The sequence below is a fragment of the Aspergillus ochraceoroseus genome (assembly GCF_002846915.1).
Source record: "Aspergillus ochraceoroseus IBT 24754 chromosome Unknown P175scaffold_3, whole genome shotgun sequence".
NCBI classification, from domain to species: domain Eukaryota; kingdom Fungi; phylum Ascomycota; class Eurotiomycetes; order Eurotiales; family Aspergillaceae; genus Aspergillus; species Aspergillus ochraceoroseus.
Window position 1 is genome coordinate 2,134,465 of NW_024468478.1, and position 27,271 is coordinate 2,161,735.

The 27,271-nt window shown below is 47.9% G+C and overlaps 10 protein-coding genes across 10 annotated transcripts; 6 read left to right on the plus strand and 4 right to left on the minus strand.

Moving 5' to 3' along the window:
• Positions 1-222: 222 nt before the first annotated feature.
• On the plus strand, positions 223-818 carry P175DRAFT_0556958 (aegerolysin family protein). Its single transcript, XM_040900730.1, has 2 exons — positions 223-350; positions 409-818. The coding sequence occupies exons 1-2, from the start codon at positions 259-261 to the stop codon at positions 734-736; spliced, it is 420 nt and encodes a 139-aa protein (XP_040753401.1). The 5' UTR covers positions 223-258; the 3' UTR covers positions 737-818.
• Positions 819-1,101: 283 nt separating this feature from the next.
• On the plus strand, positions 1,102-2,534 carry P175DRAFT_0477838 (aldo/keto reductase). Its single transcript, XM_040895334.1, has 6 exons — positions 1,102-1,279; positions 1,332-1,342; positions 1,399-1,456; positions 1,513-1,694; positions 1,753-2,122; positions 2,187-2,534. The coding sequence occupies exons 1-6, from the start codon at positions 1,205-1,207 to the stop codon at positions 2,337-2,339; spliced, it is 849 nt and encodes a 282-aa protein (XP_040753402.1). The 5' UTR covers positions 1,102-1,204; the 3' UTR covers positions 2,340-2,534.
• Positions 2,535-3,195: 661 nt separating this feature from the next.
• P175DRAFT_0523197 (uncharacterized protein) lies at positions 3,196-7,477 on the plus strand. The gene is made up of 8 exons (XM_040899299.1): positions 3,196-3,478; positions 3,539-3,700; positions 3,765-3,881; positions 3,932-4,353; positions 4,422-4,554; positions 4,610-5,058; positions 5,127-5,697; positions 5,767-7,477. The coding sequence occupies exons 1-8, from the start codon at positions 3,292-3,294 to the stop codon at positions 7,377-7,379; spliced, it is 3,654 nt and encodes a 1,217-aa protein (XP_040753403.1). The 5' UTR covers positions 3,196-3,291; the 3' UTR covers positions 7,380-7,477.
• A 1,382-nt stretch (positions 7,478-8,859) lies between these two features.
• Positions 8,860-10,479, plus strand: cp6 (putative carboxypeptidase S1; the record flags this gene model as incomplete). The annotated part of the gene is made up of 5 exons (XM_040893773.1): positions 8,860-9,104; positions 9,150-9,480; positions 9,532-10,045; positions 10,098-10,364; positions 10,415-10,479. The coding sequence occupies 5 exons, from the start codon at positions 8,860-8,862 to the stop codon at positions 10,477-10,479; spliced, it is 1,422 nt and encodes a 473-aa protein (XP_040753404.1).
• A 2,662-nt stretch (positions 10,480-13,141) lies between these two features.
• Positions 13,142-17,528, plus strand: P175DRAFT_0516025 (uncharacterized protein; the record flags this gene model as incomplete). Its single annotated transcript, XM_040898888.1, has 12 exons — positions 13,142-13,317; positions 13,381-13,808; positions 13,862-14,561; positions 14,588-14,671; positions 14,725-14,879; positions 14,939-15,127; positions 15,481-15,524; positions 15,698-15,769; positions 15,830-15,918; positions 15,987-16,267; positions 16,344-16,797; positions 16,853-17,528. The coding sequence occupies 12 exons, from the start codon at positions 13,142-13,144 to the stop codon at positions 17,526-17,528; spliced, it is 3,348 nt and encodes a 1,115-aa protein (XP_040753405.1).
• A 277-nt stretch (positions 17,529-17,805) lies between these two features.
• P175DRAFT_0492622 (uncharacterized protein) lies at positions 17,806-18,243 on the minus strand (the record flags this gene model as incomplete). The annotated part of the gene is made up of 1 exon (XM_040895904.1): positions 17,806-18,243. The coding sequence occupies one exon, from the start codon at positions 18,241-18,243 to the stop codon at positions 17,806-17,808; it is 438 nt and encodes a 145-aa protein (XP_040753406.1).
• A 503-nt stretch (positions 18,244-18,746) lies between these two features.
• P175DRAFT_0477846 (uncharacterized protein) lies at positions 18,747-21,096 on the minus strand (the record flags this gene model as incomplete). The annotated part of the gene is made up of 7 exons (XM_040895335.1): positions 18,747-19,751; positions 19,831-19,988; positions 20,052-20,206; positions 20,263-20,407; positions 20,464-20,574; positions 20,685-20,926; positions 20,997-21,096. 7 exons carry the CDS (start codon positions 21,094-21,096, stop codon positions 18,878-18,880), a joined length of 1,785 nt encoding a protein of 594 aa, XP_040753407.1. The 3' UTR covers positions 18,747-18,877.
• Positions 21,097-22,187: 1,091 nt separating this feature from the next.
• On the plus strand, positions 22,188-23,795 carry P175DRAFT_0434861 (fungal specific transcription factor domain-containing protein; the record flags this gene model as incomplete). Its single annotated transcript, XM_040893695.1, has 2 exons — positions 22,188-23,582; positions 23,643-23,795. 2 exons carry the CDS (start codon positions 22,188-22,190, stop codon positions 23,793-23,795), a joined length of 1,548 nt encoding a protein of 515 aa, XP_040753408.1.
• Positions 23,796-23,909: 114 nt separating this feature from the next.
• On the minus strand, positions 23,910-25,478 carry P175DRAFT_0477848 (DUF500 and UBA/TS-N domain protein). Its single transcript, XM_040895336.1, has one exon. The coding sequence runs from the start codon at positions 25,283-25,285 to the stop codon at positions 24,209-24,211; it is 1,077 nt and encodes a 358-aa protein (XP_040753409.1). The 5' UTR covers positions 25,286-25,478; the 3' UTR covers positions 23,910-24,208.
• A 157-nt stretch (positions 25,479-25,635) lies between these two features.
• Positions 25,636-27,018, minus strand: P175DRAFT_0556964 (putative allergen Asp F4-like; the record flags this gene model as incomplete). Its single annotated transcript, XM_040900731.1, has 1 exon — positions 25,636-27,018. One exon carries the CDS (start codon positions 27,016-27,018, stop codon positions 25,945-25,947), a length of 1,074 nt encoding a protein of 357 aa, XP_040753410.1. The 3' UTR covers positions 25,636-25,944.
• Between the last annotated feature and the right edge of the window lie 253 nt (positions 27,019-27,271).

A 27,271-nucleotide genomic window follows, 5' to 3' on the forward strand; every position in this document is an offset into this window, starting at 1 on the left:
ATAGTACGATTGGTCAGGAAAGCTCATGCTCTAACATATACTTCCAGTTAACAGACAGTAATAGCCTGCTCTAGAACCATGCAGCCTTTCCATTCATTGAATGCGCAGGGAGTTCGTATCGATCCATGGTCGGAGTTCTGGACAGACGTCATCAATACATTATCCCATCCAGCGGGTTATATCAAGCTGACCACCTCCTTCCTAAGTCATTGCATTACTTCCGACAAATCTTATCCTTGATGCTCCCATGAAATCAATATGACCTCCGCAGCAGTCCAACAGTATCTGGATATCGAAATTCAGGATAATTTGAAGTATGATATCCGTATCGAAAACGCACATGTAGAAAGGTATCCGCTCCTCCGTCCGCTTTCAATAATTTAGTGTTAGCTGCTCACATCATCTTAGCGGCGAGTTCTACAGGGAGGGTGATCGAAGTGATATCCTAAGCACAGACGACATTGATGATATGAGTATTCGTCACAACGGCGGAACACGATCGATCTGTTCCCGGGGCGACACTGGCTCCAACTCAGGCCCTCGAGGCACGATCGATCTAGTCGACGATGTGATGGATATTAGAATCTGTACTCTTGCTTGGAGGGCTTCTATGGACCCCGGAAAGCCTAATATCATGCAAATGAGCAACCAGGATCCGAGATACAACGTCAATATTGGGAAATGGAATAAATCCGGTACTATGGGGGAAGTTCCTGTTGTTATCAGTGAGAAGTAACATATTCGCCACTTTTGGAAAAGTTCATCACTTTGGCTTCAATTTATGGGAATTGTTACTACTTTCCTTTACTCTAGCAGTGCATTCCTAAATTAGTAATAACATGTTTTTGGGTACACATATTTCAATCTAATTTCTCATTTTTAGGAAGGATTATTCGTAGATTTAATCATTATGAAATGGGAACAGTACACAATACCTCTCTTATACAATGGTTTAAACACCTTTCTATGTTGAATTACATGCACATTTTATAGTCCTTAACAACCGGAGAGCTAGGGCCTCGGAGATTCGGTGGTAATCTTATATCCGGCCAGAAACCCCGACTTCACAGCGCTGCGGGGAATTTGTTTTCAGAACGTATTTAGTCAAGTTGTTGTTTCCCACGAAAATAATATCCATCCTGTTCTCTCTGATCCATCATATCACTCACTTATCACATCCTATCGACAGTTCACTTCCAAAACCATGGCGAAGAGCTTGAGCTTGCAATCCACCCAGAAGCTTCTCTCGGGATATGAAATCCCTGTGCTCGGATATGGTGTACGTTCGCCTCCTCCTCTGCCGATGAATCCTTACTGAACAAGTGGCCCAGGTGTATAAAATGTATGGCATTCACTCCGATAGTCTGATGGACAGATGTACCGTACTAAGAGTTATAGACCGACTGCAATCGCTGAAGAAGTGACAGCCACAGCTCTTAGACTTGGATACCGACATGTAAAGATGCACTCGTACCCTGTGAGTGAGAGAGCTTACTTACATAAGAAATGTAGATAGACTCCGCAGCTGCATACCACAACGAGAAAGAGTGCGCATCTGCTATCCGGGAGGCGGGGTTGAAGCGTTCCGACGTCTTCTTGACCACCAAAGTACCTCCACGTGCAACTGGATACGATGCTACTAAACAGTCTATCGCAGATAGCTTAAAGCAAGCTCAAACGGACTATTTTGATTTGTGAGAAGCAATTGTATCCATCCCCAATGCGCTACATGCCGAACTGACGAGATTTGAGAATCCTTCTTCACGCGCCATTTGGAGGTAAAGAGGGACGTCTCGGTTCATGGCGCGCTTTAGTGGAAGCGCAGAAGGCAGGCAAGACTCGCTCGATCGGGGTTTCCAACTTTGGCATTCATCATTTACAAGAGTTGGAAGAGTACATCAAAAGCGGCGGTGGGGGTCAGATCGATGTTGGCCAATATGAGATCCATCCGTGGCTTGCACGAGCAGAGTTGGTGGAGTGGCTGAAGAAACGCGGGGCAGTTGTCCAGGCTTACTCTCCGATTGTGCGGGGGACTCGCTCAGATGAGCCTGTTTTGCAAACCTTAGCCAAGAATTATAACAAGACACCTGCCCAGATCTTGATTCGGTGGAGTTTGCAAAAGGTGAGGGTGGTGGTTATTTTCTTGTCGAATGCATGGGTTACATGGCTAACGGTTGGTTGTATAGGGGCTTGTTCCGCTGCCCAAGTCATCTACTCCAGAGCGAATTCGGGAGAATGCAGATGTTTTTGACTTTGAGTTGAATGAGGATGATATGAAGATGCTGCACACTGATGACTACCAACCTTGTGCGTGGGATCCTACGGTTAACCAGGACTAGGAGCCTTACGCAGAGAAGAGCAGAGACATCGAAGTAATTCCGGATCAGATAAAAGTCTGTTCCTGATTTTTTTCTTACCCCCGGTTATTAATATTCATATAACCCTCTGTCAAGACATAGATGAGATGTTCGATGATGTATCAGTCTCATAAAATATTTGTAGCAAAAGTGCAATTATATATGCTAGCATTAGGTTAAACATAACCGTGATGACGAGAAAGCTTGACATATTAGTAGATGGAAACTGTGTCTTAGGGAGGCCGTTGGGACTGGTTTATTCTTCCAAGTTAGTAGTAGCATTCGTCATGGTATCAGGTTGCCCTTTGCATTCCCAATTCCCGCCCAAAGCCAAAAGTGGGACCTAGTAAGCATCCAAAAATGCAAGGCTGACGTTAGTTTAGACGGCATATTCCAATCAACGGTAGTAGCGGTTTACCACATGCCGTTATCACTAGCAAAACGCGCATACGTATTGGTTGTTTTTAGTAACTATAATTCTTACTATTAGTAGCATTGAGGAGTATCACACTGTCCCCTATCATCCAACCCACATATATGGAGCCACATGGCTTCGCCCGTTTCCGCCCCCTACACTAAACCACATGCTAGTTTGGAATAAGCATAACGGGTGAGTCTAGACGCAAATCCACGAGACGGGCCATTGCATTTTTGAATCTACACGACGGGCTACCTTGCGAAGATGATGTTAGTGTGCTGACAATAATTCTGCACCCGTGCATTAACTAGTGGCTGGGGTCCAAATTCGGTTACACTGAAGTTTGAGCCGCGCAGAATATGACATATAAACGGGGCTCTATCTCCATGGCTGGAATTGAGATATCTTTGTCCGCTCATATGGCGATGGATGGCCCCATATAATATCTTGGTTTTTGTTCTCTGAGCCATAACCCTCTTCACATTTTATACCATCCGATGGGATATCGCATCCAGAATGACGAAGCACCACGAAGAGTCCAGAGTGGATGATTATCCGCAGTTAAGTCTCCCGTTTCGATGCATGCAACCCGAGTACGACGTTGTAGTTGTAGGATCTGGCTACGGGGCTGGCGTTGCTGCGAGCCGAATGGCTCGAGCTGGTAAAAGAGTCGCGGTTTTGGAGCTTGGATGGGAAATACGACGTACGTGCACTAACTACGCCGATTTGACTGGGAAAGAACGAGTATATTGACGCCAAATAGCGGGTTCATTCCCCCAAACGCTGAAGGAATGCCTACGCGAGTTGAATGTTACCGGGTCATCTCGACGAAATCGAGGTCTGAGGAGGTGGCCGTTGTCAGGAAGCCCGACGAATCTGTTTCAGCTGACTCTCGGAGAGGGCCAGCATGCATTTACAGCTCATGGTAGGGTTTACCTACAAACCCCCAAGCTCTGGCTAGTTTACAATTGCTAAAGTTGTGGTTATAGGGTTAGGGGGCGGCTCGCTAATTAATGGCGGCGTTTTTCTGGAAGCAACGGAAAATGTGTTGCAGATGAGCTCGTGGCCAGAGGAAATTAGAAGAGACCCGACTACACTCGCAGAATGTAAGTGTTGGTCCATTCGATTTGCTGGAACTCTTTATAACTGAAGAAAGACTACACTCGTGCGGCTAAAATTTTACAGCCGTCGACCTATCCAGACAACCGACCACAACCTAAAAAATTACTTCATTTGCAGGAGCAATCGAAATGGTTAGGGGAAGCCGAAACCTTCTATCGGGTACCTCTTACGACGTTTTTTCACGGTACACGGAATAGCACCGGTGTTAAAATGAACGCGAATACAGGTTCAGGACACGAATGCACTGGTCTCAATGATGGGTCAAAGAACTCTGTCGCAGTGACGTACTTGGCTGATGCTTGGAACTGGGGCGCAGAGATATTCTGCGGCTGTGAAGTGCGAGATGTCGAAGAAGCTCCTGACGGCAAAGGGTATTTTATTTATTTCTCCTGGCACGGGAAAGGAAGAGATGTCTTCCAGGAAGAATTTCATAGTCAGCTATTTTGGGTGAAAGCTGTAAGTACCCTTTTTGAGAGAGATAGAGAGAGGATTCGCTTACCCTTATGCTAACGGGTTTGGTTTAGAATGAGTATTGCTTTCTTGGTGCTGGTGCCTTGGGGACTACAGAGATCCTACTACGCTCGGCTAGAAAGGGGTTATCGCTCTCCTCATTAGTTGGACGGAGTATGTCTGGTAATGGGAACTCCTTAGTGTTTGGTAAGTGTTGGTGGTTTACTCCATGGGCCAACGCGCATTCTGATGAACTGTACAGGATACAACGGGAACGATGATATACACGGGATTGCTGGAGATAATACACGCTCTTCAAATATACCGGGCCCAACAATTACGGGTATTATTGATAATCGGGAGAAAGGCTTGGATAAGGACCCTCTTGATGGATACGTGATCGAGGACGGCTGTATTCCAGAACCTTTTGCTCCAGTTGTACAGACTATGCTGAGTTTTCAGGTGCTAAGAAACGAAGGAATATCAGTTATCTGGCATCCGCAACGCCAAATACGCAAGACTTTAGCCGCTTTAAAGTCCCTTGTCATGGGTCCATATGCAGCCGGCGGAGCGATTCAACGCACCTCGACATATTTGATTATGTCCCATGATAGCAATGAGATCACAGCGTCCATCAAAAGAGACCAAATCAATATCGAAGGACCAACCGAGGGGTATCGTGAAAAACTGAAGAAGATATTAAGCAGCACAGTTAGTCGCACTGGAGCAAACATGAGGTTTTCGTACTTCTACGGCAAGTAGACTTGCTCTCAACATAGAAACATGTTCTCATTGATATGATAGATCGCTGTCAGGAAGAGGTCACCGTTCATATTCTTGGAGGGGCGAATATGAGCCGCGATGGTACGGGTCGTGAAGGAGTTACGAATCATCTTGGTCAAGTTTACACCGGTCATGGCAGTGAGACGTACCGTGGGTTGTTCTGCTGCGATGCTTCGACGATTCCAACTTCTCTAGGTGCGTACAAGCTCCAAGACGTCATTCACAAACTGCTAATTATACCAGGGATAAATCCACTTGCCACTATCACAGCCCTTGCTGAGCGATCACTTTCGCTCATTGCCGAAAGGGATCATCTTCTGCCTGACTTAAACACAGGGAACGGCAATTTGCACTTCGCAAGCTCCCCACGGGTGTCTCTCAAATCCCTAGAACGTCCCCTTGCAACCGGAAGACATGATTCCTATATTTCTGTAGGATGGCAATTTACCGAAGTTCTTGAAGGATATTTCACCGACAAAACCAAAGAAGTGGGCTTGACAATGTCGGAAATTAAAGCTCAGGGCGTATCCTCAGAAATGCGCATGGTTTTAACAGTAGAAGTATATCGTAGGTTAAAAGGTATACCTACGCATGGATAGTCCACACCTTATGAAACAAAAAGCTAACATTGACTAGGTGGCCAGGGCCCACGATACAGAGGCATCTGCACCGGAACTGTATCTTGTTTAACACTTTCAAAAGCGACGATGAATGTGATGGAGGGCACGATTGACTTCTTCTTGTCCACAGAGGACTGTGCTGAGTCAACAACGCTCATTTATACGCTACCGGTTCGATCAGTAGAGGGCACAGAATATACTCTCAAAGGATCCAAAAGGATTGATTCCCGTACATCATTCTCCTTCAGGAGAATGTGGAAAGCAACAAGTACCGTGACCGTCGTGGCCTCGCAAAGAGACGGTACATATGCCGGAATGGGCGCCCTACAAATTCCAATATTGGCATTTCAGCTTCAGATGAGAACGTTTCGACCAACCGCAGTACTCGATCTAGCAAGCATATTGTCACTGCTTATGTTCTTAACCTTTTTCACTCTCCAGATTAGCATGTTTTTCTTTCACCCTTTCATACCGTCCTTGCTTTTCCGCTCACCAAGGGTTAACCCGACCTACCCATCAAGGCGTTTTGCTTCTGCTGTCCGAGAGCTGAAGGCTGCAGATGGCGTAGGAAGCCTTCTCCAAATGTACGAGGCCCAGCCAGGCCTAGAACAGGAAGAAGAATCCATTTCACGGCCACCGGTCCTGTTTCTTCCGGGAATTACAGGAGTCGGGCCACAGTTCTCGATATTTGACCTTCCTTTCCAGCAGTGTAATATGGTTGATTACTTTTCAGCTCGAGGCTATCGATGCTATGTTTTGACTCCGCGCTGGAGCTCTGATGAACATGTCGCAATGGAGTGTACCGTGTTTGATAGTCGACTGGATATTGCAGCGGCGGTAGAGTACATATCTACACAAGAGACACAAAAGCCGTATGTAATCGCCCACTGTCAAGGTTCCGTTGCCCTAGGTATGGCACTATTGTCCGGCACAGTTGCACCCGCCCAACTACTGGGCATGACTGGCAACTCTGTGTTCATGAACCAGGTGTTTGGTTACTGGAACTCAGTGAAAGCGTACAGCCCGCGTCTTATCCGTCTTTATGAGTTTCTAGATGGCCCCTATTTCCCCATTGCTTTTCATGGAAAAAAGGGTTTATTCCAGCTCTGCCTCGATTTCATTCTACGGCTGTACCCAGTTTCCTACCCACGAGACCTTTGTACCTCTGCGGCTTGTCGCCGGACATCATTTGCATTCGGACTGCTGTGGAATCATGAGAATCTAGATCGGAGTACCCATGATAACATAGACAAGTTTTTCACAGGTTGTCCAACCAAAATTCTCGACCATATCGTGCGCATGGGGTCGCGCGGTCGATGCCTGGATAGTGAGTTACGCCCACTCCTCACACCGGACAACATCCAAAGGTTAAAAGGTCTCCCGATTCTCCTTATGTCAGGGACGGACAATGAGGTTTTTGATCCGGACTCTACACTTAGGGACTATGAACTCCTACGACGTCAGTTTGGGGAGTCGCTCTATCGACGGTTTTTGGTCCGGGGCTATGGTCACCTTGATCCTGTTGTTGGAAAGTCTGCCGCCGACGATGTGTACTGGAGAGTATTTGACCATCTGAAATGGTGTGAAGAGCATCTTAAATCCACGGAAAATGCAATAGGCATGGAATGAACTTCACGAACTGGATTCGCTATTCAGTATGTGCGGTGGGAGACAAAAACCACACTCTTGTTTGTTCAATTCCAGAATAGAAATTGCCATGGAGCATCACATTTCAAACCTTTATCTCTCTATATAAGTCAATTCATTCGGAAAATTGTACATTTTAGCGGTCTACGCTATTCTGAGGTCGCACCAGAAAACGACACAGCCATTTACTGACAGTGTTGATAGGCATGCAGATGTTTCGTATTTCCGTCGATTTTCCATGTCGCACAATCTGTGCAGCCGACGAGATTAGCTGGAAAATGCAGCCAGGTCTGTGTTATCATAGATATATGAAACAATCTGCTGCAATAATTCGTCGGGCAGGGATTGTAACCGCGCCATGTTGCTGAGACGTAGATCTATTCGTTCTGATAACAACGTGGCTTGCCTGCGGGAAAAAAGGAGCGCAGCCTTTTATCCCAACAGCTTATCCATAAAATCCCCCGCTGCTGGTCTCGATCTAAGCGGCGCTTGAGAGTAGAGACTCATGCCAAAGGAACGTCAGTCTGGTGTAGCCGTCAACGCGGCCGACAGAATGTCCAAAGGGGATTAATATCTCAAACAGCATCCAGACCCGTATATTCCAATGGAGCGAGGTAAACTTCTGTCCGAGGCTCCAGAACCTGTTGAAGACGTCCTGTGCCACTTATCATAAACTGGAAGGCGTAATACATGGTTATAATAAATACGGAGCAACTTTTGGTGAAACATACCCTTTTTTCACGGCATCACGAGCTCTAGGGATGTCCATGCCACTATATATTACATGCAGCAAGTGCTTCCCATTTCTCTTAGAAAGGAATAATTAGTGAGCTTCCTGTGATTTACATAAATAAAATTAAAGTGTTTAAATATTTGCTTTGTAACCTTATAATTCAGTGAACTAGTTAGTTTCTTCAAATGCTATATCAGAATAATCACATGCAAACATAACCCTATTAAGAATGATTATCACAATACTCTGTATATCTCTCTCCAATCATTTCCTTTAACTTGTCTTTCCCTCAGCATGCATATTTCCTTATTGTGTCCCCACAAGTAACCTAAATGTAACAGTGACCGAGCCTGTTTATTGGTAAATATTACACATTTACCCAGAGCCCTGCTAGTCACCAATTCCTCTTCACCAAGGCTAGGAATAATTGGCAGATCATCCTTCAGAACAGCGCCTTGCTTGGGCAGGTGGCTTGACAGATTGTGAACTATTCAATAGCAAGGTAGTATTCCGACAGCAAAATAGAGTAGTTGGCTATGCGGCACATTCGCGATGAGACATCCTGATTCAATGGGGATATTAGCTCATACAAAGGTATCTGTCATCCTAGTTTCGCAATGTGTACTCCGTAGACAGTTTTAAGAACAGGGCTTTCCTATGGTGGCCAGACAGACTCAAACAACTACTATTTCCTCCCTCCATAACAAAACCTATTCCGAGAGTGACAAAATGCGGCATCAGAGTTGGATATTACCTTTGCTAGTAGCAGGAGTTCAAGCTATCCCTGCCAGTACTGTTCACGACAGCGTTTCGTCTGTCATCAAGAATGGTGTTAAGTACACCGTCTTTCAACATGCCGCTACCGCAGCCAAGATGGAGTTTGTCAAGAACTCTGGTATCTGCGAGACCACTGCAGGGGTCAATCAATACTCGGGATATCTCTCGGTTGGAGATAACATGAACATGTGGTTCTGGTAAGTGCCATCCTGCAAACGATGGTAATTGTCTAAGTAGAATAGGTTCTTTGAGGCCCGAAACAACCCCCAGCAAGCTCCTCTAGCCGCCTGGTTTAATGGCGGCCCTGGATGCTCCTCCATGATCGGTCTGTTTCAGGAAAACGGGCCGTGTCACTTTATCAACGGGCAAGACACCCCCTCGTTGAACGAGTACAGCTGGAATAACTACGCCAACATGTTATACGTGGACCAGCCCATTGGGGTGGGCTTCTCCTACGGCACGGACAATGTTACTAGCACGGTGACTGCGGCCCCGTATATCTGGACGTTACTGCAAGCATTCTACGCGCAGTTTCCAGAGTATGAGAGCCGTGATTTCGCTATATTTACCGAGGTAACTTCCTGCCGTTCGACTAGTAAAGTATATGGAGACTAATTCAAACAGTCCTATGGTGGCCATTATGGTCCAGAATTTGCCTCTTACATCCAGGAACAGAACACGGCGATCAAAGCCGGAACTGTATCCGGCGAAAATATCAACCTGGTTGCCCTCGGCGTGAACAATGGTTGGATCGATGCGACCATTCAACAAAAGGCGTATATCGATTTCAGCTACAATAACTCGTACAAGCAGCTCATCTCCTCATCGGACCGCGCTGGATATCTAAGTGCCTATAATAGCCAATGCCTTCCTGCTCTTCAGAGATGCGCCAGGACAGGCACTAATAGGGCCTGTGAAAATGCAAATGATGTCTGCTATAATAGCATCGAAGGGCCCATCAGCAGCTCCGGGGATTGGGATGTGTACGATATCCGGCAGCCAGCGAACGACCCTTACCCTCCGTCAACATACGCAACCTATCTCGCTAATTCAGATGTTGTCAAAGCTATTGGCGCGCAAACCAGGTACCAGGAATGTCCGAATGAGCCGTATTATAAGTTTGCGTCAACAGGGGATAGTAAGTTCCAGTCCACTCCTAGTTATGGCAATGACCAAACTGACAAATATAGACCCTCGATCTTTCCTCTCCACCCTCTCCGGCGTGGTCCAGTCTGGCATTAATGTTCTCGTCTGGGCCGGAGACGCCGACTGGATCTGCAACTGGCTTGGGAATTACGAAGTTGCCAACGCCGTTGACTTCCCAGGCCATTCTGTATTCCGCGGAAAGGACCTGGCGCCCTACACAGTTAACGGTACCGAAAAGGGCATGTTCAAGAATGTGGACAACTTTTCCTTCTTGAAGGTGTATGGAGCGGGGCATGAGGTTCCTTACTACCGTTAGTTGCTTATCCTGAAGAAATTCGTGGACGGATGCTAATTATTGTAGAACCGGAGACAGCGCTCCAGGTGTTCGAGCAGATTCTCCAAAAGAAGCCAATATTCTCGACCTAAGACCTCTTTGCGCTCCACTCGACCAGGGCTTAGGTGGTTGATGGATATCCGTTCGAACCGATTCTTCAAGTTCAACAACTCAAGTATGCACGATAGTCATTCAGGAAGGATCTGCTATTCGTGTTGCTCTCGAATATTATATCAGGCTTTTCATATATGCGTTGGGTCAGCCACGTAACTTAAATAGGTTTCATTATCTGACCTTGATCTTTGACCCCTTTCGCGATAATAGTAGCAAATCTTTGCATAAGTTCATATTCATATTCCTTGAGAAATATATTGTCCCGGTATTGATTTTTTTGGTCAGCAGTGTGTTCTGTAGAGGAACTTGCATAGCTTAGTATCCCAATTGGGCGCAATACTACTCCCCTGCTTCAGAGGTTTGGTGAAGCTCAGAATACTAATATATAGTATAAGCTTTCTCTAGGTAGATTGCTCTCTAACCCCTAGTGAAAGTGTACATGCATAGTGTGCTCGGCAGGGGGAAAAAATCAACAATGATTGTCAGTCAGTATATTCGGTGGAGAAAAACAGAGTATCTCCACTGTGATGCATCGGTCCTGTTCGAATATGCAGACTCGAATGGCGAAACACTGCAGCGGATATACCGGGGAAGGGTCCAAAAGATCCAACTTGCCCATCTGCGCGACCATACAGCTGTGATGACTCTGACCTAGCTTTGAAATCGTGTTGTGGGTAAATTTGGGTAGACCGCATGAGGGACATATATAATTTCCATTTGAACGACTTAAAACAGAAGCTATCTCAATACTTACACTGCAGGAGGCAGGATTATCGGCCTGAAACAATTATGAAGGAATTCATAGGTATACAGATATTCTACGGCATACCGATATTGCTATCCTCTTGTTCTCCTGGCTTAGGTCGATTCGGTTCATTTGGACATGTGTTTGAGGCCATCTAGCCTGAATCTGTCGAAATTATCAGTGAAGATAGCTCCTAACTACTGAGCCAGTGCTGAACGAGAATTTTCGTGATTCAGGACTCTCAAATATTATACAAAAGATTTTCTACAACTCAAGGAGGCCATAAATCTGTAGCTAAATCCAGTCAATGGTCGAACTAGTGAACGAACTAAGGATTCCTGGATCTCGACAGCAGCGCACCTTTTTAGGTACTAAAAAAACAAGAGTTGGGCAGAGAATCTGTATATATTCCTCCGGCCCCGCAGCTTCTATCAAACAGTAACCGGGAAGTGGAATAAAGTGGGCAGACGCAGAGCAAGGGTAAAATCAATGATAGTCATGTCGCAAGAGCCGCAGCATGGATCATCTCGCCATATCCCCCCCTCGTCACGAGAAGAACATCAAGTCGGTTGGATCTAAAACAAAAGCTGATCGAGATCCAAACCAAAGGGAGCTGATGTAGACAGTTTTCTCAAGCGCCAGAAATTGGTCTTGGTGTTAACTCGTGTTTACTTCAGTATGAGTGCTCGTCACGACTCCCACTAGTCCAGCCGAGTTCCAGTGCAAATGACACGCATAAAGAATCAACGGGATCACATGAAGGCAGCGACGAAGCAGATGGTGCGATTACTGAACTGACAGACGATAACCGAGCAGGAAAAGGAGTGAGTGGCAGCAAAGGTACACAAGCGATCCCTTCAGTAGCACCTTCGACACTCGGACTCAAGCGGATGGTTCGCTGCTTGTTTAGGTGGAGCTGATCGAGTCCGCGGTTGAATACATCGGTCTTCTGCATCAGGAGATTACAGGATCGAAGCAAACTTGCAATGCTACTCTGCCAATTAAGAGGCTTCTAGATTTTACGAACACTTTGCAACCATGATCATCCAATTATAGGCCCTTCTGAGAAAGGAGTCTCGGGGGGTTTATCTACTATTGGCCGCGTTTTCTCTCTTTCTCACTGCATGCATTGTGCCCAACCTGTTTTAAACCTAACGACGGGTTTAGCGGGATACCATGAAGTTGGGTTGTACGACTAGACACGCAGGATTCAAGGCTTTCCTGATCTCCTGAGCGAGATATTTGAACGTCCCCTTTCGAAGGCTCCGCGTTGGAGGGAATCAAGACAACTCCTCGAGGCGCATGAATCAGTGCAGCTCACCGATTGGGTTGAATGATGTCCTTTCAAGTGTCTTGGTTCACGGCCAAGGTACGTACTCGGGCGTTGTCGACATGACGGCAGAGACGAAGGAACCAAGAACTTCCCGACTTGGATATATTGGTCCCTTCCTGGAGAGCACAGTTCTTGGATGCGACATGTGGTGGCCTCCATGCTTCTCCGGAACACGTTCTCCATCCCGTCTGTTTCATTGGCCCCGGGATATTGTGAACAGAGCTTCTCCGCCGCTCCCAAGACACTCCGGTGCTCTTGGAAGCCTTGGCCGTAGATGCCGCGCTAACGCCAAGACCTCCGGAACTCGAGGCATCATCGTACCTAGGTAGTGCCATGGGACTTCATGTCGACCAAGGAGAGTTACGGGCTGTGCTCATTCCCGCTGATTGGGTATACTTGAGCGAGCGAAACGAGATCGATGACCCCGTTGCCCGTCGTATGACAGGCATATATAGTTGTGATCCCAGCGATTTGACTGCTCCTATCCCTGGCAGCTTCGAGAAAGTCAGACCTGAAGATCTTTTTACTTCCATCCCCCAAAGACTTGTCTTGAGCGGGAACTATGGTCCTTCACCAGTTTGACTACATTTTTGCCATTGGCACCATATTTGCGTTCCTGGACGCATGGAATATTGGTGCCAACGATGTCGCCAACTCCTGGGCAACATCGGTGTCGTCGCGGTCCGTGAAGTATTGGCAGGCAATGATCCTTGCTACTCTTATGGAGTTCAGTGGAGGGTAAGTCTTGTCACAGGTCGTGGCATGTCCAAAGTGGAACAAGACTGACCTTTTGATGTGTAGTATTGGTGTGGGGGCGCGAGTTGCCGACACAATTCGCACAAAGGTTGTGGATGTGAATCGGTTTGAGGATAACCCAGCCCTTCTCATGTTGGGAATGACCTGCGCGCTGGTGTCTTCTTCCTTATACCTTACCTTTGCTACTAGAATCGGTCTCCCTGTTTCTACCACCCATTCCATCATGGGAGGTGTGATTGGCATGGGGATTGCGCTTCTTGGTGGAAATGGAATCAAGTGGTGGGGAGGAGACATCAACTCCGGGGTCGTGCAGGTATTTTTGGCATGGGTTATTGCGCCTCTGATGTCTGGCGTATTTGGCGCCATCATCTTCCTCTTTACCAAGTACGCAGTGTTGCTTCGAAAGAATCCAGCCATGAGGGCCCTGTTCACCGTGCCTCTATACTTTTTCATCACCTGCACGCTCCTCGCATGTACGTACCATATTGTTTTCACGTTCAACTGCTATGGCTAATGCTCTCAATAGTGCTGATCGTGTGGAAGGGTGGGTCCAGCAGAATTTCCCTCACGAACGCAGAGACTGCTGGCGTTATTGTTGGTGTTGGGGCTGCTATGGCTCTACTGTCTGGTCTATTTTTGGTCCCCTGGCTGTACCGCAAGGTGATTAAAGATGATTGGGAGCTGACATGGTTTCATCTGCCACTTGGTCCTCTACTATTGCGCCGTGGGGAGGTTCCGCCTCGCCCCGATGGTGTCGAGGCGATTGAAAATTACTACCGCGGCCACAAGACCATGGATGAGCTCCAGGCCGAGCGCACCGCAACTGGGGATGTGGAGAGCGAGGGCGACTTCAATAAGCCTGATGAAGATCCATCGTCTCAGGAGCCCAAGGAACAGACTCAAGTTACTGCTGCTACAAAGTCGGAGCCGGGGAATTTCCAAATCTCTGGACCTCGGCCAGAGGGCGGTACATTCCACCCGGCTGTGCTATTCTGGCAGGTCAAGCGACTCTTCTTTCGCGGTATTGAGCAGGACATCATTAGCATCCAGAACAAGAGGAACCTCCTGACTGGTGATATCGAAATGGTCCATGCCCACGCAACGCATTTCGAGAACCGAGCCGAGTTTATGTTCTCCTTCCTTCAGGTTCTGACTGCCTCCACTGCATCATTCACCCATGGTGCCAACGATCTTTCCAAGTATGTTTTCCACTATTACTCTCCCGCGTGCTGGCCACTAATCAATTTTATAGTGCCGTCGGACCTTACGCAACTATCTACTACATCTGGTCTACCAATGAACTTTCATCTAAGAGCCCCGTTCCTTACTGGATCTTGTAGGTGTCGTTCATTTTCTAATTTCTGTTCACTGCTAATACCCGTTCCACAGGGCCTTCGGAGGCATTTCTCTTGTCATTGGTCTGTGGACTTATGGCTACAATATCATGCGCAACCTGGGTAACCGTATTACTCTTCACTCTCCCTCTCGCGGTTTTACGATGGAGTTGGGCTCCGCTATTACAATTATTGTCGCGACGAGACTCAGTAAGTTTTGGCATACAGTTCGACTAGCGCATGTTTGCATGATAATAACAACATTCCAGAGCTGCCTATCTCCACGACGCAATGTATCACTGGCGCTACTGTCGGCGTCGGTCTCTGCAACGGGACCTGGAGAACTATTAACTGGCGCATGGTGGCCTGGATCTACTTTGGCTGGATACTGACCCTCCCCGCTACTGGTATCATTTCCGGCTGCTTGGCGGGCATCATCATTAATGCCCCTCGCTGGGGTCTCAGCTACTAAGGCTTATATTCCCGCGCTGAGTCTTGGTGACAATGCCTGCTCATGGAGCTGCTTTGCCATATATGCACGTCCTTTTGCACCCATCCCTCCTCCTGAAGTTGACTATGTGATTTTAACCTCCTAATATTTGAGCCCTACATTGAATTTCCTTGTGACCTACTTGTCAATTATACTTGGTTGTTGGTTTCGTTTATAATCTGCTGTTATACCGCGATCAGCAAGCTAATTAAAACATCTAGATGAGAACATCCAGTAAGGAGTTCCAGAAGTAGGGTGATCGTGACTTTGGAGTGTTGTGAGGACCTTGGAAATACATGCGCGACAGGAGGTACCTTGGAGATCGCCATTCCACAAATAAGATTAGGGCTTTTGTAATTTCTCGAGTATACCCCCAGTAAACCGCAGAGATCTGGCAGGATGTAACCAGATATCTCATTATTGAGAGGAGCAACCTTGGGGGAAAAGCTGACTGTGTATAAAAGGAGTTGGAGCCCGGAGATGTGTTAACAGACGATTTCGACTTTTTACAGAATCCATCAACTGGCGCTTGTTACAGGAGAAGAGCAAGATGATTGCGAAGGAGTTAGAGACCAGGCAGCTGCCAGTGACTCTCCTCTCGGGGTTTCTGGTGCCTACTCCCAGCGCCCGCGTGCACATTGAACATGGAGACTGATTTTTACGGGAGTAGGGAAGCGGGAAAACGACCCTCCTCGAACACATTCTCAAGTCCCAGGACCATGGGCTTAGAATCGCCGTCATTGTCAATGATATGAGCACGTATGTCGCCACCATGATCTTTTACCCTGCAGTGGCATCCCGTGCTGATTTGACACGATACCGAACAGGCTCAATATCGACGCCACCCTGCTTACGAACCACAAGGTGTCACAGACAAAGGAAAAGCTGATCCAGTTGCAAAACGGGTGTATCTGCTGCACGCTTCGCGGGGACCTACTCGCTGAGCTGGCACGTCTTACGAAACAACGGGGGGTGGATTATGTCGTTATCGAGAGTACAGGAATTAGCGAGCCCCTGCAAGTGGCGGAGACATTCACTGCCGAGTTTAGCAAGGCCATGCTGGATGCGGAAGAGCAATTCATGGACGAGGACGGCGGCGATGAAGAAAGTAAACGGATATTGACCGAGATGTACGTTGAGTTATCCTACTCGCTGGGCATGTAGGAGGCGGCTAATTGTTTGAGCCAGTGTGAATATGGGCGGGCTGCATACTCTGGCGAAATTAGATACGACCGTCACCGTCATTGACGCATTCAATTTACTTGCTAATTTCGACACAACAGAGTTCCTCTCTGACCGTTACGGCTCAGAGGAAATTGTCCCAGAGGATGAGCGTACGATTTCAGATCTGATGGTTGACCAGATTGAGTTTGCCGATGTCGTGATCGTCAACAAGATAGAGACAGTCAGTGAGGATACAACGGCCAAAATCCGGCGGCTTATTGGATTGCTGAACCCAGACGCCAAGGTGTTGGAAAGCTCGTACTCGCGGGTTGATGTGAGGGAAATCATCGGGACAGGCAGGTTTAATTTCCTCAAAGCTGCTTCGGGGGCTGGATGGTTGAGAAGCCTGCATGAGATGACGGTGCAAAATACAGGCTTGGGGAAGAGGATGGCACCTAAGCCTGAAACTTTGGAGTATGTGCTTATCCACTGTATGACTAGCAACGTGTTCGTGGATTAACTTTGGCAGGTATGGAATTAATAACTTTGTTTATTCCGCGCGAAGACCATTTCATCCGCGACGCCTTTTTTCACTCTTGCATGATAAGTTTATCGTCCTTCAGTCCTCGCAGCACGCACATGATGATGGCGAAGAGGAAGGGGAAGATGACGAAGACGAAGACGGAGATGAAGATATGGAAGATTCCGAAGATCTGGACGACTTTGATGATTTTGAGCAGCCGGATGAGGCTGTCATCTTGGCCAACAAGCGTTCTCACCCGGCCTTTGGCCCATTATTGCGCTCCAAGGGCTTCTTTTGGCTAGCTACTCGCCCAATGCAATTCGGGGAATGGAGCCAGGCTGGTGGGATGCTTACAGTGGGATGTGGCGGCCCATGGTTTGCAGAAGTCCCAGACGAGGCCTGGCCAGAGGACAAGGACGTTCGAGAGTCCATCGAAAGGGATTTTCAAGGCAAATGGGGCGATAGGCGCCAGGAACTGGTATTCATTGGCGAAGGGCTGGATCCACATGCGGTTACGGTGTTATTGGATGAGTGCTTGCTAGACGACGCTGATATGAAAAGGTGGGAAAGAGTCATGAAGAATAAAAAGCTGTCAACGGCGGAAAAGAACGAGAAAATAGGGAAGATGTGGGAAGATGGATGGGAGGATTGGCCTGGGCCAGGCGAGGAGCATGAGGATTAGATTCCTCCCATGTATTAGCATATTGCACTTAAAACCAAGGCAAAAGCGAATTGATATCAAACTGGCTCTGAGCCGGACAAAAGCATGAACAAAATATATCATTATCTGATCACTTGCAAGGATGAGGTAGAAAATGCCCTCACCTGGATGGCGCCTTTTCCCTAGTGTTATATCCAAGGGTTCGTAATAACTATAAGTGACATATAGAGCCTGGAAGCAGGACAGATAGCATGTTCCGGGTATAAATCCATTACAATGAGCTGAAATGCAACGAATGCTAGCCCTTCTTCAGAACGGGAGCCATATCACGCAAGAAGATTTCCGCGGTCTTTGGGCCTACTCCTTTAAACTGCTGCAAGCGTCTCGATACTTCCTCTGTTGTCGCACAGCCCTGGAGTAAATTACCGAAGGTGCCGTAATTCTCTTTCAGTGCAGCAGACATGTCGAGCAACCTGGTAGCTGTTGAGTAGTCATAGCGGACGTAATGGCCCTCGTCAAGAATCTCCACAAGTCTATCCCACCCAGCCTCCTGGATTGCCTCAGGCGATGTGATACCATCGTCCATGAGCTTGGAAAATGCGTGTTTTGCTACACCTTGTTGGACTGGCTTCCCGAATAGCAAACAGGCAAGAAACCATTTGAAGTACTCGGTATCGTCGGCGGAGTTGAGATTTATCCCCAGCTCCTGGGCGTAAATATTATGCTTTTCAGGCATGATCGATAGGAAATGGATTATGAAAACAGGAAACTCCTATGAGCAGAGCATGTTCAAAGTAGTGATAATAAAAGTTCTTGGGCTGATCTCATGGTGAGTTCATCGAAGGTATAAGATTTGTGATTTAACCCTAATCTGATGACTTCGTCGTGAGACGCTTAAATCGAGTATGGGTGGTTTGAATATAAAGGACTGGGTTATACCATAGGCTATCTTTGTATACGGTATGTCATCTAATTGGAATTTTAGTTGGGCTCTTCCATAGCGCAGTAGCATGGAACGGGGTTGTTTTTATCATTGATTACTGCGCCTGTTGAGTTTGTAGTAATTTGACTGAAGTGAATAGCTTCACTGCCTGTACGGTGTCTAGTCTGCAGGAATTAATACGAAGTATATCTACTCGTTAGATCTTCGGTGCATTGCTGCCTTCGTATCTTTCTTAACCACCTTTCTTTATCCTGATTGATGTATATTGCCACACCTAAAACACACCGACTGGTATACGACAATAGAGGATTCGGTATTGTGTTCACCGGGCTTAGATGAGCGCTACTCTATCTCGTTTCTGACAGAGTATGAAGCCACACGACTCACAGTACACCAACTAGTTAACTAGTTAGCTATAAGATTGGCTTTACCAAGCAAGGTGGCCGTGGAGAGCCTCAAGGATCTCGCAAGTTTGGACATTGGCAGAGTCAAAACAAGCAAGGATGTGCTGGTCTGGTCGAACTAACGTTGCCTGGCCTTCCTTTAGTCCCATTATACCCATCCATTGCTCGGATTGTTGCCCATCCTCCAGCTCAAAGTCCACCCCAATAACGGAAATTTTCATTTTTAATGATTCCGCCACTCCCGCTGGCAATGACTTTCGCATTTCTTGAATGTGCAGGTCCCACTTGTTTGCCCACGGCCGATCCACCAAAACGGTGAAAGCGTCTGGGCCACATAAGTCTAGTGTCGAGTACTGCTTCTGCTTGATTTGTTCCTCGGAAAACTCCCAAACGTATGAAGAGTCAATAGCAGGCAAGGAGCGTTGTGACGGAGTAACAATTCGGATCCAAGTATGAGGTAAGCGCGCACCTGGAATACACACTGGATGGAAGACAGATGCATTGTCCGGGATTTTCGTGTCACCATATATGTATCCTATGTGAAGTCCAAGATTATCAAAGTGCTCTCTCTGTCCCTCGATCCCCTGATTGATTGCTACCATCGCTTGGGGGTCTTGGATGTTGCGGTGGAGGTTCTGCCGTGCCACCTCGACGTCTTCATCGGTAGTGCCTAGGGCTTTGAGGAGGCCGAAAATCTGAAGCCCATTTTTAACGCTTTGCTGCGAATTCACAAGTGCAACCTGTCGCCGATCAACAGTGTAGGTTTCGAGCAAATTACTGCCACCCCAGCCTTTGTGGACGGCGGCTAATTTGTACGCTAGGTTGTGCACGTCGCCCAATCCAGAATTGAGTCCCAAGCCCCCTGTTGGAGGAAAGGAATGAGCGGCATCCCCAGCTCTAGCATGAATTTCATGGTAGTTAGTGAATTATTGCGGCACATGGGTAAGATGCTAGGGTAATATAATATATAACTTACAGGAAAACTCGATTGACCTGGTAGCTTTTGGCTACTTTGCGGCTGAGTATCCAGGGTCTATACGAAAGTACATCGTATTGAATTTCCCTGCCAATGGCCGCATTTACGGTTTTGCGGCAAAGATCTTCATCCCAGGAGTCTAGTGGGTGCTTCTTCGGCTGCAGGGAGTCCCGTCAGTGGCTGTGAAAGCCTTATGTTACAAATTGCGAGAACGGACTTACGTCAAAGTTGCAGATCAAGACTTGGTTTCCAGAGAGATCATAGCCGATGATGAAGCCAGATACTTCGGGATCCATGACCCAGTGGAGCATACCGACACGGTCCCCGAGGATGGGACGTAAGTCCGCGTTGAAGTGAATGGTCATCATTGTTTCATCTTATTTTGTTAGTGGCACCTCACCAAATGTATCAAACGTACCAGATGTGACTTACAAGAGTCCTCTCCCTCACTATCAACACCCAGAAACTTCCTAACAGCACTCCTGGCGCCGTCACAAGCGACCACATGTTTGGATTTGACAACGTACTCTTGACCCGAGGTGCGGTCTTCAACTGTCGTGAGAACGTAGTCATCAAACTACCGGGCTGTGAGTCAGAATTCCCCCATAGACATTTTCGTATAGGAAGAAATACCTCTTGTAGGCGGACGAAAGAGTGACTCTTTCGGATTTCATTCAAGGGCATTTGCGCCAGTCTTTTAGCCACAAAGTCTTCGAAAGCCGGTTGAGGAATATTATGAATCATCTATCAACATTGGTTAGTTAGAGCGAATATGATTACTAAATGCTGTTGCCAGCTAAATTGTACTTCACAGGTTGCAATGTTAGAAGGCTTTATATTAAAGAGAGTAGTACCGTTGGAGTGGCATCAAGCACCTCAGGGTCCATTCGCTCATATGGAAGGCGACCGACCAGTATTCCGCTGAGATTGGTGATGAAATTGACCCAATATGCATCACGACGAGAAGTACCCAAGTTACGGATTTCATTCACGTCGAGACCAAACTGGCGACAAATTTCAAGCGATCGCGGAGACAGCGCGTGCGCCTTTGGAGCAGCCAGTCTTGTCTGATATCTTTCAATTATAAGTGTTTGAACTGGGCAGATGTCAGCCTGGTATTCAATATTTCGTCCCTATTCTGAGCACAAAGCTTCAACTCTGTTTACCATCGAGCTGGGCCAGGATAAAGGCTAGCAGCAGCCCCGAAGGACCGCCCCCAACGATCAGAACAGGCACCTCATCACGAGGGGTCCTTGTATGCTGCATGGAGGGTGACATGTTTTGACTTGATAACTGAGTTTCCTGCTCGTATATCTGTTCTCTGGTGAGATGGTGCGTAGTATGACGGATTCTACACAAGACGTAGCAGGGTCTATCAAACCGGGAAAAAAAGGTCCAGGCGTCTATATAGCAAACCTTATGTTGGCTGTGGTTCTCAGGTACTGAATTGAACTCTTCTTATACGCAAAATAACACCAGGACAACTCGCAAGTCGTACGATTCAACTACTGGGGGTTAATACTTCCCCACTCAAGTGGGAAAGGGACTGGCTGGGGTTCTCTCCACTTCGGCCTTGTTTCAAGTAATAAGCATATTTCACGGACTTCCTGCGTCTTCCCCACTGGTCTTTCTTTTCCCACGGAAACCACCATATCATAGGAGTTTCAGAGCCAATTCTATAGTCTAGGAGCTATGAGAAAGAATGATGGCACATACCTCACCCCACAGAAAAGTTGCGTCGAGTTCCAAGCGCTTTCGATGCTCGAAGTGTACCAAATCCTACACGAAATTAGAACATCTCAATGTATGTTTCCTTTGATCACCTGGCGCTGAAGGCTAATAGAATGTCTAGCGGCACGAGAGAACACGTAAGTTTATCTATGGTTGTCGGTTGGGCATTGCAGTGCTCACCTGAAATAGATTCCAATTCCAAGCCGTATTGCTGCGAGAAATGTGGTAGAAGCTTTGGTCGCCAGGATGTTCTTTCACGACATGCAAAGCTTCACTTAAACCCGCAAGACAGGCTAGGAGCATCTGCTCTCCAGACTCCGCAGGAATCAAGCCTAACTATACAGGATGAACTGCATCATCTGGTGTCCACTACTAGCCCAACCATTCCCTACACCACCGGAGTTATCCCAACACCCGCAACGAATGTTGGAGCCCATGGTTCCCTGCAAGAGTCGGATAACCTGCTGGACTGGTTGCTGGCCGGTTTCAATGAGACTCCAATTGTCCCGTTGCCATTGACTGATCTTTCGGCGTTAACAACTCAAACAACCCAAACTGCCCTAACGGCAAATTCGGGACTATTATTTGATTATAACCAAGGCCTGGGTAATCGAAGACCTGAAACTATGGGCATCCAACAATTATTCAAGTTGATTAACGACCTGTCCAAACGACTGAGCTCTGATATCGATAATACGGGGATTACGTCGGACTTTCTTGATGCCTGTCTCTACGAGTTTTTCAAACGAGTGTCACCCTCCTTTCCAATCATCCATGAGCCAACCTTTTCCTCTCAAAAGTCTATCCCCCCGCTTCTACTGAATATGGTGGCCTTGGGATCGCTTTATGTGTGCCAGCCTAATTCTGTGCAGAAGGGAGAATTACTGTGGAGATTGGGACACACTGCAGTGGCAACGTCATGGCAGACCCTTATCACTATGCGAGGTCCCCATGATAAATGTGACGGGGTCCAGCTGGTCCTGACGGCTCTTCTCGGACAGAAGTATGCGCTGCTTTCGTCCAATACCGATATACGAACAACGGCATTTGTTTTCCATGGACTTGGATTCTACTGGGCTAGAACTTGCGGGATGTACTTGGTGCGCGAGTTTCCGCAAGCATCAGTGCCCTCGGTCGATTCCCCAGAGTCCGAAAAGGGACTCTTATGGGAAATCTGGGCTGCCTCGGAGATGCAGCGCCGTGCAGTACTGGGCCATTATATTCTTGATGGTCTTATTTCACAGGCTTCGGGGTCGCCTCCCAGTGCTCGACACTTGATCAACAAAATCGGAGCTGCGTGTTCGGATGCAGCTTTTGCAGCCACATCGGTCGATGACTGGATTCTGGAGATGTCCCGATCCAATAAAATACATCACCCTATGCCGGAGGTTTTTTCGTGTGTTTTTAACGCACAGTATCCATTATCGCCACTGGATATTTCCATATTTACGATCTCTGTGGTTATTGAGGGCGTGCAGTCGCTGATTTCGGAAGCCCAGGAAGTCGAGGATTCCTCGTTTGGAGTAGTGACCCGACAGCAAATTATCCGAGCTTTGCTCAATTTACACCAAGCAAACATATATCCGTTGGTATCTCCAGGCGCAAGCAATAACTCCGATCTACTTATTCGATGGCATACCGTTTGCATGGAAGTCGCAGTCCCAACCATGCCCGTGTACAGAGCCATATGTGACATCTTCGACGTACCGCAAATGCTGGGAGGAATACCAGCCACAACATCCGCCTTGCGTTTTGACCTGGAGGGGTGGGTAAAGAGTGCAGACGCAATAAGAGCCTTGCTCCATGCAAGATCGGTTGTCAATCTCCTAAACGACCTTCCTTTGACGCATTCACACGCTCCCCATCTTCCCACGGCGATATTTTCCTCTGCTGTAGTTATATGTGGTGTCTGTTTATTCGGTTCAAGCATGATTGAGCTTCCTCGCACACCCAGATGGGAAGATGTGTGGGAATCCCCATTGAGCACAGAACAATTCCATCACGAGGCTGGACAATCGCCAGTTGATGGGTATTCTGGGGCCTATACCCTATTGCATGCGCTGCGAAGCTCGACGGGAGAGGTTTTTCCTGCCATAAATCTTTTGAGCGACATGAACTTCCTTCAATTGGCTCTGAACACGATTACTTCCAGATGGGGCGTGTCTCTGCAGATGGAAAAAATCATTAGCCATTTAACAATTCTTGCGCGGGAACATCACACAACAGCCATGTAAGATATTGAAGTGACTAGTTTGGATATTTGTTTTCTTTTTTACGGGGCATTGAGTATGATATCAAGGGTACGACATCATTTATGGAAAAATATATTACTTTGCGCCGTATCATGGATGAGAATATGAGTAGATGGTTACAACACTAATATCAATATCTTAACAAGAGAAGAAGGCTTACTAGGCTTATAAACACAAAGCAACCAAGGGTAGATCTTGCTATCCGATTCACTAAACATATATATAGTTACCGTCATAAATCTCTTCGAACTATTTGACTCGTTTCATGTTTTAATAAGACTCTTGCAGCCTTCCGTGTACTACCTTGCGTGACCAGGGTTGGGCCAGCATCTGAACATTAATCGTAGCGTATATTGTATAATGGGTTCCAATTAAGAATACTATAATTCGAATATCTACCTAGGCAAGGCAGAGGCGTCGTTGTGCACATAATAAGGATTGGCCTCGGACTGGACTGGAGCAGCCAACGCCCCGTGTGCCATGGAATTTGAATTAGGCAGATCCTCCGGTGCCATATCACTAGGAGTTGGCCCTGTCAGTATAGGAACGCCGGATGGAGTCTGGTCAAACTGCTTGTCACCCTGAGCGGAATCGAGGGTATGTATCAACGATCTCACGGACGGATTGTCTGTCGTGACATGACCGGCCAGGATCTCCTTCACCGGCACTCTCTTGCCGTAAAACCTCTCGTTCTCGTCATTGCGCTCAATGAGGATTGTCCCGTCGATTTGCGCGCCGGCATAGAACCCGCGGCTCTTCACGTACGACCAGATCGGAGCCTGTCGCTTGTGCACTTCCGACTCCACCACACCTCCCATGCCCACGGGGCCCGCCGCGACTGTGATCTCGCTTCCCAGCGTCACGCGGACCTTGGTGAATGCTTCGAGGGCCTCGTAGGTGTTGATAACCATCACGCAGTCGTAGATATCCACTCCAACGAGGAACCCCAGCGCCGCCGTATGCAACAGTATCCCGGACGGAGCGCTCCACTCGCCTGTCTCGGGCACTCGAGCGATCAGTATTCCGCCCCCGCCGGCACCGCTGAACCAGAGTCCTGTCCTCATGGCTGTAAAAACCGCGATTCCTTTGGCCCGGCGGATGACTTCGGTTGGAATCTTCTGCAGCACCTTGGGTTTGCCCCGCGGTTTATCAATCTTCGCGTGCTCCGGCTGCGTTTCTTTCGCTGCGGTCGCATCCTCGTTGACGTATACCCCGTCCTTGCAATAGCTGCGGAGAATGCGCGCGGCCTTTTCGCTTTCCTTGTCCAGGGTCATAGGCCAGAAGGCCTCGGAGCCGAGTTTGTTAGATAACCGATTGACGGGGGCACCGAGTTTGTCCAGGGCGCCCCAGGCTTTGTCGAAGCCTTTTTTGCCATACGCCCACATTTTATTGGGACGAGAGTCTGACATTTTGGTGTCGGAATCAGCGGGGGGTTGAGCTGTGGAGTCGGTATTGTTTGGTATCGAAGACATTTTGTATGAAGATAGTATTTGGAATGGTGCTTCCAGTGAGGAGGGGGATGCGTGTAATTATTTATATTCAGGGCGTTATAGAGTAGCCACAAGCAGGCAGAAAAATAAAGAGCAGATCAACGACATCATCACACTCTTGTACTCTAGTGGATCAAGCAATATTAAGCCCGGGACCCCAACAACCCACTTGCTCGAGTGATTGGCGATGGTGACTCTGGGATGTCATTCATGGCTGTGTTGGCCGGCAAACTACGGGAGCACCGCCTCAAAGAGAACGGAACGATTCATAATTGGCGAAGGCTGGTTCTTTCTCATCTAATTTTATATTTTCTGCTCTACACTTCCGTCCATCTAGGCATGCGTCATCTGCCCTTTGCTGCAGTAGGCTGTTTGCAAGCCCTATCTCGAGCAGGGTTCATAATCGTACTCGTATTCGCCATTCCCAGTAGAAGGACAGCCCCGAATCATATCCGTTTAAGTGGGGAGTGAGGGAGTGTCATCACTGCAGAAACACAGATACCACGATAAAGTAGTGATTCTGGAAGTCGGCTTAGTATTGATATCAATTTCGTAGATCACAGCCTATCTAACCGAATGGGTATTTACCCCAGATCTGATCTGCCTGCATACATCACTGAATCTATGGACTATATATCCAATCAAGCACTATAATCAATGATAGCCACCAATCTCACAGCCCCAGAACTCACGGTCCCTCCGATACCATCAACAGAGGCCTCGGCAGCCGTATAGGCATCCACGACTTCCGCCGCACCGGTCGTGATATAAGAGCAATTATCCCCATTATACTGACAGATCTTCATTCCTTGCACGGTCAAATCGCCATTTTGCGCCTGGATAGCCGACACATCCCACCCGGACCAGGCATCGTTATCGGTATCTCCAAAATCAAACTCACCCCATGTGCAGGCATAACCGCCATACTCATCGGTGGGCAGGGAGTCGCCTTCCGCAGCACCCCATCCACCCTGCGAGTTCTCATCGAAAGCAACGTACTTGGTCTCGCCGGCCGCAAGGGTAAAGTTCAATGCGGAGTGCCCGTACCAGCCGTCCATCTTGCCGTCAGGTCCGATCTTGTTCCAGAACGAGACAAACCAGTCGTTCGTGTTGCTGCCGGTGAACTGCACCACGTACTTGTACTCGTAGGCGTTGTCGGCGGTCACTTCGATGATGTTGCTGCCCCAAGGGCTGCCCACGTTGCCGGTATACTCGATGCCTGAGCCGGAGGAGTTGGTACGTTCACCGAAGCCGTCGGTCGAGTAGTCACCGTCAGAGGGGACGGATGTCCAGCTGGCACCGGAGCCAGAGCTGGTGGTAGTAGTAGCTGTAGTGCTGGAGCTGCTAGTGCTAGTGCTGGTGGTAGTAGTGGTGGTGGTGGTGGTGGTGCTGGTCGTAGTGCTAGTGGTAGTGGTGGTGCTGGTGCTGATAGTCGTTGGGACCACATCCAGAACGCGCATGGAATCATCGACACTAGCGCTCACGACGGGCTTGGTGTCGACAGAGCTCATTGTCTCTGCGGGGGCAACGGGGGCGGTGGCGGTGGCATACACAGTGACGACGTCCACATGGACAAGGGTCTTTGTGGTGATGACCACATTAACATTCGCATCTTCAGCTCTAGCATTTACTTCCTGGTTACGGGCGACATGATGGCGACGATGAGCATGACCATGCCCGTTAGGTGCCATAGCCATTGCCGTGCCAGCGGCCATGGCTGAGAAAAGGAGCGACTCCCACTTCATAACGAATGGGTAAATTTAGTATTGCGTATAAGGAAGGAGTGACAAGGGGACAACAAATATAGAGACCAAGTAGGAGTTAGATGGGTAAAGGTGAAGAAGAGTTAAGCATAGCGCTCCCCTTGATATATGAATGTGTGGCTTTTTTGAACAAGACTCCTGAACCGTTCCAAGTGGGACCACCGCCAACAAAAAGAGTGTACGACGACTAGAGTAAGAGGAGTAG